Raw genomic sequence first — 18318 nt, 5'->3', positions numbered from 1 at the left:
CTTTCACAATTGTTGAAAGGTGCAATTAAAAACATTGGTTTCGGTTTTGAAAAACGCATTTGTGGTTTCGGTTTTGAAAACCGCATTTGCGGTTTCGGTTTCCAAAACCGCATCTGCGGTTTCGATTTTGAAAACCGCTTTTGCGGTTTCGGTTTTGAAAACCGCATTTGCGGTTTCGGTTTTGAAAACCGCTTTTGCGGTTTCGGTTTCCAAAACCGCATCTGCGGTTTCGGTTTTGAAAACCGCTTTTGCGGTTTCGGTTTGAAAACCGCATTTGCGGTTTTCGGTTTTCAGAAAACCGGTTTTCTCAAAAACCGAAAACCGCAAATGTCACAAAAATTCAACAGCACTAGTATTTACATCACATATGGACAGAAATAAGTTTGTTTCGCCTTGGTGGTATTACGCAACAACCAGATTATGAGGATTTCATAAGCTTAAACCGAAATCCAAACGTATTTTCGGCTTACATCCGAGAGAAATTGTCCTCCATTTGAACTCGAAACCGGGACTAATTGGGCATAAATACGATACGTCTGCCGACTCACTCACTAAGGAGTCCTAATAAAAATACGGTGTACTGATCTTAATATACTTGTTAATATAACTGTCAACAGTCATTTCAGAAGGACAAAAAGATAAACAGTTGCACAAGTGAAACCATTAAACAGAATTACATATGGACAATTTCAAAATACTGCAAAGTACAGAAGAGCAAATTAAGTCCAAGTTGGTTCACTACGACTTTTATTAGTCCAAGTTAAAGAAATACAACGACTTAATTTGCATATCAGTAAAAAAAGTGAATAAAGATACGAATTATTTGAGTCCACTTTGGCTCTGACTCATGTATACGTAAATAGATACCAAAGATACTTCTGATTTCAATTAATACCTCTCGTGGGATTTGTATGACCCTCTCCCTCCTAAAAAAGGACGGTATTTTGATGTATTTTATCAACAGTAAACATTATTAAAACGAAACAATATTTAGAATTTTTCTTTTGATTGTAATTGCATAACACTAATAACAAACTATAAAAAAATCACAAAAGTTGCTTTTGTAGTATAATCTCTTTGAGTAATGAATGGAAAATTAGGTCTAAATATAGTACGTATAATATACGGGAGTGAAACGTGATAACCGACAAATGTGTGTTCATCAAGATTTTACGAACACTTTTCGTTTTTTGATTTAAACCTTTTTTTTTTTTTTTTTTTTTTGACCCTTATAAACAGTTCAATCTCCGGAAGGGAGAACTCTTGTAGTAAAGTAACTTCATAGACTGCCTGATCGTATGAGTGGTCGCGCTGTCTTGTTGAATGCAATCATTATTAATTTTGTCCTTGTTAAAGCTCTCCTACGAAACAGGTTAATGATTTTAGAAAAATGATCTGAACTTATTGTTGCTGCAAAGAATATTGGGGAGATTATTTTTCTTCTGGTTATTACAATCCACACCCCAATTTCTGGTCATATAAAGGAATTACATGCATGTGGGTTGTTGGCAGATCATAAACGAAAGTTCTGTATGTGTGCATAACTTAGAAATGGGAACCACGCCTGAACGATATAGGAAACAATACAAAACATTGTCAGAATTATCTGCTAGAAACTGTTGAAACTATTCATACCACAGTCTGTGGCCAATGAATTTTGAACTTCTTTCACTTACGGATGAGAATGAGCTTCTTACGAACGGCTGTGTGTGCAGTTGGAACACCAATGACTTTCTTTGAGCCAATTTTTCCCTGGGTTTACTGAGATTACGCTGCATAACATCTGATATAGTTTGCATTTTTAATCGAGTACTGATGGTTTACCACTTATCTTACAGTTTTTACCATTTCATTCTCTATGCTCTTACCCTACGTCAATTGAAAATCGATGTATTTGGAAATCTAATGAAAAAAAAAAACTTTCCCTCCCTCTCTTCGTCTGTGTGTGTACTCATACTCACGAACGACACATTTATCTAGAAATATTCGCTTTTCTCTATAGTTAACACATCTAAAGTTTTGAGCGCACATGAAAGACACGTCTTAATTATTCAAAGCAACGAACACAGTGAAAAAAGAACTAGATGTATCTCCTCGTTTCAAGACCACTACTTTGATTCGCTCGCGGAAGTAAATTACATATCATACACATTTACCGGCAAATTGCATACCCTGTACAATTACCGATCTTGCAGAAAATATTACTCGCAGTGCACGAAATACAATCACTGTTCATATAATCGTGTTTATAAAGATACATAGTTACTTTTAAAGTGCACTGTAATTTAGCTCTGCTCCACGTTTCATGTGATATAAACAATAAAATCACTAGTTTATATTAGTTATAAAATAATTTTACACTACAGGAATCTCGTCGGACATTCTCTTCATTTCTGTGAAACTTACCTTCTGTAGTACACCGATCGCCGACAACACATCTCTTGATCTTCTGCCAATAAGTAACGTTTCCAGTAAGTTATGGAGTGCTGCTACTTGGCAGTTGGACGATGTTATAACACCCTGAGATCCCACAACGCTCTGCAAACAGTGTTCGACTTCGTTTATTAGTTTTTCATAGATGTTTCCTATCTCATCAGCTCCAGCAAATGCCTGGAATGAAAGTTGAAGAATATCTATTAAATTTCTAAAACACTTTCGTAAGTTATCAATTACGCTTTCCCTCATTTTACTATATATAAACTTGCAAGAGAGCGGAAATTTTATGAGTAATTATTAAAATAATGGACTTGCGTATGTTCCATACGAATTTACGAAAATGGACTTGCATATGCTCCATATGTACTTACGAGAATGGACTTGCATATGTCTCATATGTATTTACGAATATTCTGAAGACAGCTGAAGAATATTCTACAATAGCAAGCACTAATTTTAATTTAATTTGAAATTAAATAAAGTTTTTCCTTGATCATCGTGTTTTAGAATACTGAAGCCTAAACGTCAATCGAGAGCTAACGATAGCTCACGGGAACATTTTCGACTGCTCACGCCTATGGAAATATATTTTATCGTGTAATTAAAATTATGACCCATTAATCGAATATCATTTAAACATGTTCATGAAAAACTATTCTCGTGCATGTAACACGGAAATTAGCACCACATAATTCGTGATTTTCACGCTGTTTTAAGGAGAACCTTTAATTTAAGATAAGATAAATTAAGATTAAAATTTAATTAATTTAAGAATCTGAAAAGAAAATCAGTAAAATGTTAGAAAAAATGAGAACGGGCTTTGAAGAATATGGGATGAAAATAAATGTTAGAAAGACAAAAGCCATGATGATTGAAACGATGAGGTCTGTGTCAAATATAAAAGTAGGAGGGGAGAAAATAGAACAAGTGAATAATTTGCGATACCTGGGTAGTATTCTTAGTAATGACATGAAGTGCGAACGTGAAATAAAAGCAAGGATAGGAATGGCGAAAGAAGCCTTTAGGAGGAAGAAAAGTCTGTTTTGTGGGACCTTGAATAAAGAGTTGAGAAAAAGACTCATAAAGTGCTTCGGGTGGAGTGTTGTACTGTATGGGGCGGAAACGTGGAAATTACGTAAAGGTGAAGAAAATCGACTGGAAGCCTTCGAAATGTGGGTGTGGAGAAGAATGGAAAGAATTAGTTGGGTCGAGCGGAAAACGAATGAGAGTGTGTTAGAAATGGTAGGTGAGAAAAGAACACTTTTAAATAGTATTAGGAAGAGGAAGAGAAACTGGTTGGGACATTGCCTAAGAAGAGATTGTATCATGAGGGACGTCCTAGAAGATATGGTGGCGGGAAAGAGAGGGAAGGGGCGGAGACTACAATTAATGGATGATATTAAAACAGAAAGAACATACGCGAAGACGAAGAGGTTAGCGGAGGACCGTGGAGCATGGAAGCTTCACAGCTGCGGCAAATGACCTGCCAATAAAGGCAGAATACCTATGATGATGATTAAGGAGAACTGAGCAAATACTGTATTAGCAGATATAATGACTAATGCTTTCCCTTGTTTGAAAGCATGACTAATAAAAAGAAAAATATTAGAATTATACTACAGTAAAAGGCATGCTGTACTATTTTTAATTTATAAGTGTTGTTTTAACAGTAAAGAGAATCTTATTCATCTTCATCTCATTACATGATGACATCGCAATTTCAAACGCCACTGAAGTGTGGGGGTATGATAAAAAAGTTTGTCTTGAAGAGCAAATTAGTACTACTGAAAATTAACATGAAGACGATAAAGAGACGTTTAACAACTTTGCAAGGTAATCATGGATAGAAGTTCAAAATACAATGCGAGATAAAGTCAATATCTATTTTTATTTGAGGGAAGGATCTCTATGGGTGGCAGTATTAAAGAAGAAATTGAAAGATGTAGAAAGCTAGGCAGGGGTACACTCGAAGGGAAGATCATTTCAATAAGAATTAAAATGCCTATATATCTTATGTGGACAATTTTGAATCAATATATTTTTACTGAAGCGAAATTATTGATTGCAGTGGAAGTTTCTTCAACACCTTTGATAATAACGGACGTTATCCGTCGAAAATGTACTTCCAACTATTGCTGAATTGTGTCCACTGACAGTCGTTAAGAAAGTTTTTACGCAAACATTATAGTAAAACTAAAGGGATTGAAGTAGCAACAGGTCATATTACAAGCAGAAGTTGTGAATTAGTCAAAATCCTTGACTGGATAGCAAGAAAGAAAGAAAGAAAGGAAAAAAAAAAGGACAATCTAAAAAAGTTTCTAACAAGGAGGTATACAAAGTACAGCACTGTGGATTGACATGGAAAAGAACTGTCCAAGATAGAAGGATGTCAAGATGATTCGGATACATTCATCTAGCAGTCGACTGAAAACAATAAAAACACTCTGGAAGTATAAATAAAAATATATTGCGATTGGAAATAAGATCTGTCTTATTACGAAGCCAAGTGACACAAAATTACGTTTTCTATTATACTACTTGCATTTACACTTCAAAATTACATTACTATTGGTAAAATAAGATTTGCAATTATATTTAATAAAAATACACACACTGACTGACCCCTGAATTTATATTTCAAAATGATTTCATAAACAGATCTGTTATTCTATAAAAATCCTAACAAATATAGACTATAAAAGTACAGTATAAACTTTCTTCTTCTTGAGAGTGTGTCTACCTATTTTTCAATACTTGCATGCAGTCTCTATTACTTTCCATCCTGAACAATTATTAAATTATTATTGACGAAGAGTGAAAATATTCTACGTTTTCCTTCTTTAATTGAACGACCTAATATCAGATTGTGCCTCCATACATTCCAATCTAATTTCAATTCTGGGGAACAGCTTAAGTTTGGCAATTTTTGTTGTACATGTACAGTCGTAAAAAAATCGAAATGAATTTTTATTTTATATACAGCCAGCCCCCAAATTACATAAATTAGACATACCTAAATTCATATTGACGTAAGAAATTTCTGATATACGCAAAATTTACAACTGCACTTACATCTGAAGTAAGATGTGATATTACACTTCTAAATTCTATTTTGAGAGCTAATGAGGTATAACTAGGTAATTAACTAAACAATTATTATTATTACTATTATTTTTAACCATCGGCGTTGTAAGAATATAAGATTCTGTATCTATAAATCATATGTAATTTGAGATTTTGCATTGCAGTACAGTATTTTTTTCACACGAGTTTTCGACAAACCTTAGGTTATGGTAAAAATCCGACTTACGCAAAGAGCCCTGAAATGGTTTAATTACGTTAAGTCGAGGACTGTTTGTGGTGATGAACTGAAATCAAACTAAGTATAATAGTGGTAACAACTTTATATTTTAGTTTCTAAATAATTAATTATCTTTCCTTTGTTAATGTCAGAGAAACTTGGATGTTAAAAGAGTAAACTTAGTAAGCACCGTGCATTGTCTACATCCGTTATCGAGCTGTATTAAGAAAAGAGTCTGACGAAAACAATGTAACAGTGATGAAAAGTAATCGTCAGAGAGACAATTGTTTCTTTCTAGTTATTACTACATCGCTTTAATTCAGTACAACCATTTTGCTGGGCAAGTTGACAAAGCTGTATGTTCGCTAAATATTATAATAAACTTTCGCTAGCTATGAAACATTTTAGAAAATTTTACTATATAAAGACCAATATTAAGACGAAAAGTTACAATTTTGTTGGGAACATACAGATAGCTATTAAAATAATGGAAACACCTAAACAAAATACAACTTAAGGAATACTGAACTCATATTTGTACTGATGTATCTATGCATTGAATAATCAATACTTCCGTCTTTACGGGTATCTTCCACGGGAACAATCCACTCTGTTTAAGTGGAAACCTGTAACTCTCATTCTCTGGATCTATTTGCTTTATTGCCCTATAAACAAAACTAAAATCCCACAGCATCAAAAAATTAAGATATATTAGAGTTAGTTCTTACTACCTTGACATATATCTATTAAGTTAAAAAGCACAGCAATTCTTAATAAGTTTTTTGTATTCTTTTCATAATTAATTTTTTCCCCCATAAATAACGATCTGATCTCCAATTTCTTAGTGGACAAATACTACTCAAGCCAAGAATTGATTAATAGTACTGTAACTGAGTGTTTTTCGGAATACTATAAAGTTTTAGTTTTCTTTATAAGATAACACAACAAGTATACCCAAAGAATGTGAGCTTTCCACTATACCCTACAGCTTTCACTAATAATAGTGCAAAATGCAACTTACTTCATTAATACGGTACTATCTTTACTCTATAATACACCTTGTGTTCGTCACGGAATCAGGGTACATAGCTCATGAATAATTTCCAGTGGGATAAAGAACCATTATTCATGCAGTACAGAACTAAGCTGAGCCTGATGATGGAAGAGGAAAATACGAGTGCTTCGTTGCAATTAAACTGACCATACAAGTTCGATGTCTGTGGATTGAGCAGATTACGAAATGTAATAATGTTCATCCGGGCATCCTTTAAACTAACTCACTCACTCTATGGTCTATGGAACCCGAAGGTTCAATGCTGCGTTCACCAAAGCTCTCCACTGACTTCTATCCTTAGCCAATTGGATCCAGTTTCTACTTTGTATTCCTATCTCTGCAAGATCCATCTTAATATTATCCTCCCATCTGCGCCTAGGTCTTCCTAAAGATCGTTTTCCGATTGGTCTTCCAGTCAAGACTTTGAAAGCGTTTCTATTTTCTTCCATTCTAGCTACATGACCTGCCCACCTAAGCCTCCTATACTTGATGACCCTAACAATGTGGGTAAACCGTATAAATTATGTAGTACCTCGTTATGAAGTTTCCGCCATTCCTCATTCCCGTTCCTCTTGGGTCCGAATATTCGTCTAAGGATCTTGTTCTCAAATACTTTCAGCCTATGTTCTTCCTTCAGAGTAAGCGACCATGTTTCGCAACCATACAGAACAACAGGCATGATGATCGTTTTATATATTTTTAAGCTTCAAATTCCTCGACAGAATTCGCGACGACAAGAAATTTTGAACCGAATAGTAACACGAATTCCCTGCTTTTAGTTGACATTTAATTTCTTCGTGAATATGATTTTCGTCTGTTAATATTGATCCTAGATATTTGAAAGTATCCACTTTATCAAAATATTTAATATTGATATTTTAACGTATCCATACTTTGCTGTACTACGGTCCCGACGCACTTTCATGTATTTAGTTTTCTCTGCATTTACTTCTAAACCCATGTCCCGACAACGCACCTCCTTGTTTCAGGCCATTTTCGACGTGAAAGCTCGTGGACAAAAATTTTTCTACCCGAACTTTACTTTGGGATTCATTTAAACATATCTTTAATTAATCTAATTAGGTTTCTTGGTATTCCAAGTTCTGTAAGAATGTTGTATAACGTTTCTCTCCTAACCGATTCGTACGCCTTCCTAAAATCAATAAATAGTTGATGTACCAGGGTATTGTATTCCCACTTCTTTTCGAGTATTTGTCGAATGGTAAATATTTGGTCGACAGTTGATCGATTTCGTCTGAATCCACACTGATAATCTACAATAATTTCATATGTGTATGGGGTCAATCTTGCTAGTAGAATATTTCAAAAGATTTTATAGGATGTTGACACGAGAAATGCCTCGATAATTATTACAGTCAGTTTTGTCGCCTTTCTTGTGAATTGGAACAATGATTGATTCTTTCCACTCTTGTGGCAATTCTTCCTTCTTCCAGATAAGGAGAATGAGTTTGCGTATCTTGTTCCACAATTTTTCGCCTCCAGATAAAACTAACTCAGCCGGAATTTCGTCTACACCCGGAGATTTGTGTTTCTTTAATTTCTTTATAGCGGTTTCTACTTCTATTCGTTTGGGTTCTGGAATATAGGGTTCTGCGGTGTGTATCTCCTTTTCTCCACGCACATTAGTTTTTGTCTGCGTGTTAAGCAAATCGTCCAAGAAATCTTTCCATCTATTTAAGATGCTATCCATATCAGTGAGAACTATACGTCAGCTTTCTTTAATATATAAGCACGAGGTTGATAGCCTTTCTTAAATTCGCTGATCCCCTTATACATGTCCCGAATGTTTTTATTTTTATCATCATCTTCAAGTTCCTTAATTTTAGCTTTCAAAAAATCGCGTTTCTTTGTTCTAAAAGTTTTGGAAGTTTCCAGCCTGATACCGGCGAAATTTTGTGTAGTTATTTCATTCGGATTTTGTAGCCAGCGTAATTTTGCCTGTTCTCACCACCATCATCATAGACAATGTTCTCAGTATAATTAACACACCGGCAATTTAAGGTACACTTGTTCCAACTAATCGTAGATTATTACTTTGCTCTTTCTATAAATCTGAGCAGTCTTTCATTTTGCGTCATCAACATTTGGCTTACTGCATACACGGAATTATACTGTACCATCTCCCAATCCAACACATCACTAATGCAAGGTACTCATATGTACGAATTTTCAGTGTTAGTAACCCACAGAGATTAGGTGTAACAGTCATGGGCGTTTTCATTATTTTGATAACCATTTGTATCTTACAATTATATGGATACCAAAAAAATCTTACCTGTACTATCTGAGTTGGTCCACTGGTTTGGAACTGCGTCGTAGTGTGGGTTTCCTGCAAGACCAAAACAGAAAAATCGAAAATAATTATATATACTGACAAATTTTACGTGAATTTCTTCATAAGTAACTGAAGTCGATTATAACTACATCTATCTATCTACACTCGTAATTAGTATTTTAATATGTCTTCCTTGGCTTCTATGATTTTCTTCTGTCTGTTGTGCATAGATGATGCCAAATTTTCAAAATATTCCTTAGCCATCTGCACCCAAAGCCTTAGTTCCTTGATGATAATCGGCTGTTCTTGTTTATCTTGATATTTCGTGTGGTTCCAAGTATCATCTATTGAATGGTCACAGGAGTTTAGTTTCTAGCCAATCAAGCACTGATATTATTGACAATGAACGATTAAAAAAAAAAAAAAATATCTTGTGTTTTATGGGTAGTGCACCATCATGCATAAAAATATTCACACTTACGAACAGACCCAAATGGTAGCACCTGGTGAATTGAACATTTAAATAGTTACTTCCTTCCTGTCGTTCTGTGTGCGGATGTACGTATAATCCTACTTCTCCCTTTCTTCCACTGAAGGCACCTGATAATATTACACTATATTCATGTTTGACATACTTTTTGCTCTTCTCACCCTCTTTTTGACATTCGTTGCATCGGCCTGGAAGTACTTTCATCTGAAAGAATTGCATTTTACCCAGTGTTTTTTTTTTTTTTTTTTTTTTTTCATTTTTTAAATTTTAAATTCAGTTCTTTTCTTCCTTATAGGCTATACGAATATAGGCATTCGTAAAAAGTTATTTTTTCAGCCGACAAGTTGAGAAGGCAATCCCAAGTGCTGAAGCTGATGGTGGATCATCCGTATTGAGACACAAATGTGCAAGTCGGGTGCTTCTTTTTTTCAAACCATGACTTATGATGGATCAGACTCTATTTCATGATTTTTTTTTATTTTTAAAAAGCTGTGAAGTCCTATTTCTAGCCTTTTTGGCTTACCTTCGCAAACTTTGTGTGTTAATGTTATGTTATATGGTAGAGAACTGTTTTCTTTTGAATTTTTTTTCGGGGCCCACTACTCGCCACGAGAGCAGAAATAATAATAATAAAAAAAATCCACGCATTAAATTATTACAAAGTTAAAGAACTTGTATAGCTACTAACAAAAGACAAAAATGTCAACCATTCACTAACAACGGAAGCGAAGAATCAATTGAGGTATTGCTGGCAGTGAAGTTCAAGACGCACAAGAAGTCCAGCGAAGAAAAGGAAGAAAAAATCGTCGCCACTGTCATTGTATGGTAGCAAAGTAGGGGAAAAAAAGATAAATATCTATAAAAAAAATTCGGGCATGTATAGATAGATAATGAGTTACTTACAAGAAAACTCTCAATCATACACAAAAGCTTTCAAATAATCATACCCACTAAAACGCTTTATCAGATGAGGCGGAAAAAGGAAAGATAGAATCCATAAAAAGCTGAGAAGCGTCCTAGCGGTCACATGTTGGAATGCACGGTCGTGTGGCAACATTAAAAAAACATGATTATGCACCGAAACTACGGGAGACTGTAATAATGAGATGAATGATAATGGTGGAAGGAAGACAGTGGGAAGAAACGGGAGAACCCCGAAAAACACCCTTGGGAATAAATAATAATGATTTAAAAAAAAAACACAAGAGGAAATTAGAAGATACAATAAGGCAGAATAAAAAATAATGTAAATACAAATATATGGAAAACAGAATGGGTATAATGAGGTAGGGCATTACAGATGGTTAAAATCAGGTAGTGATTCGCGGAAAGGATGGTAATGTAACTGTCTTTCCATCTCCTTACGGACATGGAAAAATCTAGAGGAAAATATGGTCGAATATGTGTTGTGACGACTCGTACGTTCTGTAAGAGGTACATAGGAAATTTGAACGTTACAGAAGTATTTTTGAGGTTGACACGAATTGGGGGAGGAGTTAAAATGAATTTCGCCAAAGTAGCTCTTGGGTGCATTTCAGAATGCAAATTAAGTTAGGAAGAAAAGCAAATGAAATGAAATCTTTGAGTTTTACGTCCCACGTTATGCCGGTTAGGCTAAAGGAGACGGTGATGAGTAATGAATGAAATGGTGGCATGAAGAGTGGGAGGAAACGGGAGAACCCCGAGGAAACCCACGCATACGGTGTTTGTCCACCACAAAGTTCCCTTGGCGGGGGCTGGGATGGAACCCGGGACCCCAAGTACAGAGATGAACGCTCTACCACTGAGCCACCGCGGCCCTAGGAAGGAAAGAGTAACTACAGGATGACACGTATGTTTCAGTGGGGTGTCCTCATTTCTTAACCCTTAATAGGGCGCATAAGGAAAACTTACGTAATAGGGCGCGTGGCGTACAAAGTACCACATACACTCATTTGGTCTCTAAAGACATATTTACTGTAATATTTCAGTCCTAAGTTGTTTTTTAAAGAATTTCTATGTTAAAAAATTTCAAATTTGACAATTTTTTTTAACAAAATGTATTTAAACTTATCATTTTAAGCAGTTACAGGTAAAAAGAACTAAAAGTTAGGAAAACTTCACTTTATTACAAGAAATGAATGTAAAATGGAACGTTTGACTGACATTGTGGAACGAAAGTACTCAATTCCTAGTCCATCGTTTGCCCATAGATCTTCCATACGTGTATGCGAGGACAGAAGCACACCGGCAAGAAATAACAAACCCGTAACAGCATGGATTTCTAATCGGTCAGTCTCTTTAGCGTCACTTTCACGAGCATAATTTGCTCTATATGTCCGTATCCAAACATTGGTGTACTCAACAATTTCGTCAATGAGCGAATAAGGGAAAAGTAGCTTCCAAGTTTCGTATGGGGTTTTCGTTCCCAAAGCTTCACCTTTTGGTGTAGAAAGACGCACTCCTATTCTTTCCGCTCGAATAATTTTTGTCTTCGCACCCTTCCACGTAAATTAGCATCGTTCATGTGATCATTCCATTCAGTTTCCTTGTCTTTTCTAATTAACACATTCCGGTTTCCTCTTCCATCCCTATCATCTTCTTTTGCAGTTTTTTCATTACCAGACATTTCTGATTCCGTATCGTGATCACTGTGTTCCAATTCATCTTCGGACTGATCAGATCCTTCCCCTTCGATGACATCTTGAGCAGGTTCATTACTTCTACTATCATCTTCGTTATTTGTAAACAAATGTCTACGCAAAGTCTCTATACCAGGTTCAGCATTTCTTTCTTTTTCTTGGATTTCTTTTTTAACGCTATCAAGTAAAGAAAGCAAACGATTTCTTTCTTCACTTTCCATTGTAGTCAAAATATCTTTACCACAAAATTCTACAAAGTAATAGGTCTATTTACAGATTCAAATTATAATACATTACAAACACACAACACACGGCGACATGAAATGCAAAACAAGACGATTTCACTAAAACAAGTACGTAAAAAGTTTGTAAAAACAATGCCGGTGTAGGGCGCGCGGCGTACAAGTGTCCGCACAAAAACTCACACAATAGGGCGCGCGGCGTACAAAAGACAACACTGCTTCCTAAAACGCCTAACCTAGCCAGAGCTGAGCGTCAAACTGGTTCTCTCTCTAAGGGTAAGGTAGAGGGGTAGTGGGGGGTAGATAGGGTGGGAGGTGAGCGGCGGGGGTGTCGCATTGTGTTTCATACAATACTAAAAGTATTTTCTGCGGAACTTTGTACACCGTGCGCCCTATTACGGGTTAAGCGGGATGTACCACTAAAACGTGCATACACTGAAATTATGCACGAAATAAGAATTTTTAATTTGGTATATATGATTTTCTTTATCACACAACAATTAAAATGGAACATGCAATCCAACAGTGTGTTACACATTAATTTTCTTTTAAACTTGCACACAGGGAGCTTACCGATGCCCTGTGTTCATGATGATGACGGTCCTAATCGAAAGACAATTCTGAAGTTCTCATCGAAATTACTTAAGTCATCCATATTGATGTAGATATTAAGCTGTGTGCATCTGACAGCATGAAATGAGTAAAATGGTGTGTCCTGGAAAAGCGAAGACTTCCAGGACATCTTGTAACTGTTATTTTCCTGAAACTGACTTTTATACTGGTTATGCTAATACATTGTTATTCATTCCAACGACTTAGACACCATGTATGATATGGTATATTTTTATGATGTGGTGTTGGAGAGTAAAACTGGCGTCGGACATGGAAAGATTTTGCATTTGTTTTTGGCATTCCTTCAATGGAGATGTGGATCAGTTCTAGTCATGAGAATATGGAAACTGAAGAGCCTTCAGTAAATGATTTTACGGCGGGTGGGAAAAGTCTTTCGGTTTCATGTAGGGTGGTGAGTACGGACGGTAAAGCACGATGCATTATTTTCTGTACGAAATGCAGGCTGCTGTTGTATTGGATAAGGAAGTTGGGAATAGATAATTACACAGTGGCAGGCTTTTTCTTTCGGCTGAATTTTGATGCACAACCAAATTGTTTGCTGACAAGGAGGAATTATCAATTGAAGAGCGCTGACGAGAGTATTATGAGGTAATTGTTGAGACATGATGTGGTGGATGGAACACGTACGGGATCCCCGGACGTGTAAGCTATAAAGGTAGGAAACGTTTAATATAGTGAGGGCAAGAGCTCTTGAAATGGAGGTATTGTATTCTGTCAGTTGTTACTGCAACAGCAAAAGCATTAAATTCGCTAAGCAGCACTTGATAAGAGTGAGGAAGAAAATACAACTTAAAGGACGAAGTAGTGTGAAACGTTCACGTGGAAGTAATCTTGGACTGCAGTCACGTGATATTGGAGCTAGTCAAAGTGTGGAAGATGAAATTACGGGACGAGTTGGTTGGAACGATGTGTTCTTGAGAAACAAAGATTTATGAATGGAAAGATTCAAAATTGATACACATTAAACGTATCAACAGTAAGAAACCTCTAATCCACGAGAAATCGCACCCTCATCACAATAAACGTTCCCCATTATCTGCTTTGCACATTCAGGGAACCCTATTTCACCTTATCGTCTCTCAACAACCACTCTTCTTCCCTACTAAAAATAATCCCCATCAACCATATCCGTTCAATACATAACTGTAAAATCTTGTATCCTGAACTTCCTTACCCAATTCCATTTCAGACCCCATTCTGTATAGAAACTACTGGATCTTGCTGTAGACACTACGTCACCTGGGACCAAAGAGGTTTTCTGACCCGGCCCAAATTCATTTCCCAAAGCGCTTTCTCTGTCTCTCTCAAGTCCCACATCCACATCACGAAAATTGGTAGCCTGAAAGATCATGTATCTCCATCGAAGAAATGCAAGAAATGCTGATGCAAAAATCTACCGATATTCATACGAGTTTAACCTTCCAACAACCCATTACAAAAATAATGTATAATTTACATCATTCTTGTACTTGCAATTCTTCTAACTTAACTTCCTTTCTTAAATCATCCACTGTTCAGCATTTTGCATTGCTGAACACAACGGTTCTCATCTCTCGGTTGCATTGCATTGCTGAACACAAATTCTAACTCATCTCTCGGTTTGCATCAACGAACACTGATACTGCTGAACCACCAAAATTCTCGATCTACCTGTCTTAGAGCGCATAACCCATCATAACAATACATACGACCACCTTCTCCGCAAGAACCCTCAACGCTTTCCAATAGCTCATTTACGTCCCTCAGAAAGGGATGAAAGACATTCATCTTACTATCCTATCCCATCATTTTCTGACCTTAACCCGTCTGTAACATGCACCTCACTACACTCAATCCGTTTCTCATGGATGTATATTTATCCCTACTGTTTCCTATTATTTCTGTTTTAGTCAGTGCTTTGTGTTCCGTATTTTATATAATTTTATTAATTTTTATTCGTAACTTCTTTCATGTTATCAATTTTTGTAACCAATGATGCTAATGCGTATTTAATTCTTGATTATATCTATGAAAGAGCCTTGTTTTGTTTTAGTGTTAGAAGTTTTGTTTTACTTGAGCTTATTAAGAGCCTTGAAAACAACCAAAAGCCCTACAGCATTTAAAGTAATAAAACGTAATCTCATTTTAATTACAAATATGGATAGATCCCAATGAAATGCATCTACACCACAATTATTGTTACAAAATGCAGTGAAAAAAAAAAATCTTTGAAAAATGAAATGAAATGAAATCTTTGAGTTTTACGTCCCACGGTTATGCCGGTTAGGCTAAAGGAGACGGTGATGATGAGTAATGAATGAAATGGTGGAATGAAGAAAGTGGGAGGAAACGGGAGAAACCGTAGGAGAGAATACAGTATCCATCAATGTTTATGCAGTAAACAAAGCGGTTTTTTAACATTTTTGAACTGGCGAAATGGACGAATGACAATCTGCGTCCAGGAAGATCAAAGTAATTCTCGAGTGACAAATGGCACTAATTCTTACAGGAGACTACGATCAAACATTAAAGAAGCTTGCATATAGACTTGGAGCTAAATATATCACGTGTAACTCATCTTTCATGTTAAGATGGAAGATTCAGAAAACAAATAGATTCCACTTGAAATGACGGATCAGGGTATTCTGAATCTAAACGAAAGGTTTTTACTGTTGCAACTCATAACAATAACGAGAAACTTATTTACTATGAAACTTCAAAACGTACGAAAGGAAGGTTAGTTTTGGACATCACAGAACGTAAACAGCGCGACGAATTATATATATATGTCATGGATTTTTTAATTATTTAGTTGACAGGAAGTAATAGTATGTTATGAGATTTCACATTGGTCAGACGACTACTATTGATTGGTATAGTAGTTGGAAGAATTACGAAGTGCACTGATAGATATTACTGTTCTGATTTATAGAAAAAAAAAAAAGCACCGAGCTTACTAATTTAATATTATTCACTTCGATTTTCACTTATTTAGAGCGATATAACATGACTTATCTGGTAAGGTATAATCTCATCCGATCGGTAATTACATTACTTGATAAAAGTATAACCAAAGAATGGGATCAAATAAATCCTTAGAAAGCAGCTTTCGAGCGACATATGGTAAGCTGTCAAAAAAGCACGAACATGCGAAAGGGCTAAGGCTGTGTGTCTATGTCAGTCATTATATCAATTTTCTTGGATGTAGTACTGATAACTTAAGTATTCTAGAATACCATTAAATTACTATAAATTTCATGAATCCAATCACCCATAAAAATTTATATGAATTCACTTTATAGATACTTACTGCTGTTGGTTTTGGCAGAAATATTGACGCGTCTCTCTCACTTATGGGCAAAAATCCTGGTATATTACGTGCAAATTCTTCGTATACTGCCATCTGTTGAGGAGTAACTCCGCCCACTTTCAAACGAATCTGTTCAGGCATTCGTTCTGCTTGGTACGTCAAAACTAAAGGTTCACAGTATCTCCTTCCTTCGTTTCTTGCCTGCTTTCTCAATTCCATATCCTGCAACAGAAAAAGGAAACTTGTGATGATGTATTTGTATACAGAATTCTGGTGACCTTTAACTCATTCCTAAGGGGTTTTATGTTCTACATGTAAAATCTAAGAGCGTAACAATTTACTAGAACACAATCTTATGCTGTTGAAAAATCCTTTTATATATTTGATGACTCTAGATTTCGCTGGGATCTTAAGCACTAAATCACCAATACAGCGTTCAATTAACGAACATTCATAAATGAATCAAACTGAAACAATAATTGATTTCAGCAATTACGAAACGCCCATAATTTAAGAAAATACTATTCTCCCAATCCGCCCCTCAACAACTATATAGCATTCACTCTTTCAATTTTTACTTAAGATGTATTCTGAATACTTTCTCTTTGAACTCTATCATCTTCGGATCGAAACAAAACTTTTCACAAATATTCAAAAAGAGAAAAATGGAACCTGGGTCTCTAGCTTACCATGCAATGTTGTGAGAAAAAAAAAAAAAAAAAAGTTCCTTCAATTATTATTATGTTAACTTTTATGTTATGTTATGTTGAAGTTCCAAGCACGAATTCAGAAAAAAGATATTTCAAGAACATTAATAATGTGTAATTTTGGCAGATCATAATACTGATGAAGCTAGTTAGAACAGGAGCATTAAGGAAGTACTGTTAAAAATCAGTAAGACGACTCACAATGATGGCATTTCAATTACTGTAAAACATAAAAACTTTAAAATAATCAAAATACAATTACTTAATTGATAAATAAATGTACAAACAATAATTAAATAAACGGTACGAGACACCGTACTAAACATTCTTCCTTCCATTTCTTGAACCATGTTATGCTTCAGTTGTTACTGAATTAATTATTTATGAGATATGATCAAACTCTAGTCGTTTTAAACAATACTTTACTACTGTGCTTTTCAGATGTAAAGCATCACGAGCAGTAGCCAATGCTGTGCGATATTTCGCGCGGTGTTGCCTGATTACGGACTGCCCCTTCCCTTCTCGTCGCCTCCACGCAGATTCGTGACACACTGTCTAGATTTATTTCGCAAGCTTGTACTGTTAGGCTTTGACAGTTTTGAAAGTTAAGTTTTTTTTTCTTTCTTCTGGTGACGAGTATTTCTTTGAAAAATTGTAAACATATTTTTTTTTTCTTTTTAATGAAAACTCCGCACTTGTACTCGGTTTGCTTAAAGACAAGCTGGATAATTTTGGTAGAGAGGCGTGACCTCCAACATCAGCGTTAACAGAATGCAGTAACTTTTGTGTTGAATAGTCCTAATTAGTTGGGGGAATCACATTGAGATACACTAGTTTCCTTAATTCTAACAACCACTATACTACATTAGAACAGCAGCGTAAGACTTTCCTTGTTATAGATATACTAGCTGATACGCCCTCCGTTATGCAGGATAAGCTATATTCGGAAGATCTTCAAATACATTCACTAACTCTGACTTTCGGAAAGATTTAAAGCGTTGAACCATGTAGTATTTTTTTCTAGTGTCATGGACATTTTCAAAGAAAGAAAAAGACGAATTTCGCTATTGTTTGGAAATGACAGCAGAGTGAATATACGAAATTGGTAGTTCAGTAATTAGGGATATTTGGTCCACACGATTTCGTATATTTGTAATGTCACACGTAATAGTGGAAAGTGTGGGCCCTAATACGTCTAACGCTGTGACAGGCAACCCTGATAACTAGGTTGCTTGCGAGGAGTGATAAT

At 35.7% G+C, this 18318-nt stretch overlaps 1 protein-coding gene across 6 annotated transcripts in view; it reads right to left on the bottom strand.

The window, feature by feature from the left end:
- The window catches only part of Not1 (CCR4-NOT transcription complex subunit 1), a 225256-nt gene that overhangs the window by 59261 nt on the left and 147677 nt on the right, over nt 1-18318 (bottom strand). For 5 of the 6 annotated variants that reach the window (XM_081765494.1, XM_081765493.1, XM_081765498.1 and 2 more), the window contains exons 28-30: nt 16363-16584; nt 9088-9150; nt 2407-2610 (exon numbers count right to left, since the gene is read on the bottom strand). In XM_081765494.1, the coding sequence (XP_081621620.1) occupies nt 2407-2610; nt 9088-9150; nt 16363-16584 (489 nt within the window). The remainder of the gene's footprint in view (nt 1-2406; nt 2611-9087; nt 9151-16362; nt 16585-18318) is intronic. The other variant, XM_081765495.1, reaches the window with a different exon arrangement.

The sequence above is a fragment of the Thermobia domestica genome, chromosome 7 (genome assembly GCF_964235325.1).
Source record: "Thermobia domestica chromosome 7, izTheDome1.hap1.1, whole genome shotgun sequence".
In the NCBI taxonomy this organism is placed as follows: Eukaryota; Metazoa; Arthropoda; class Insecta; order Zygentoma; family Lepismatidae; genus Thermobia; species Thermobia domestica.
Note: the sequence above shows the minus strand (reverse complement) of the source record. Positions and strands in the feature narration are given on the sequence as shown.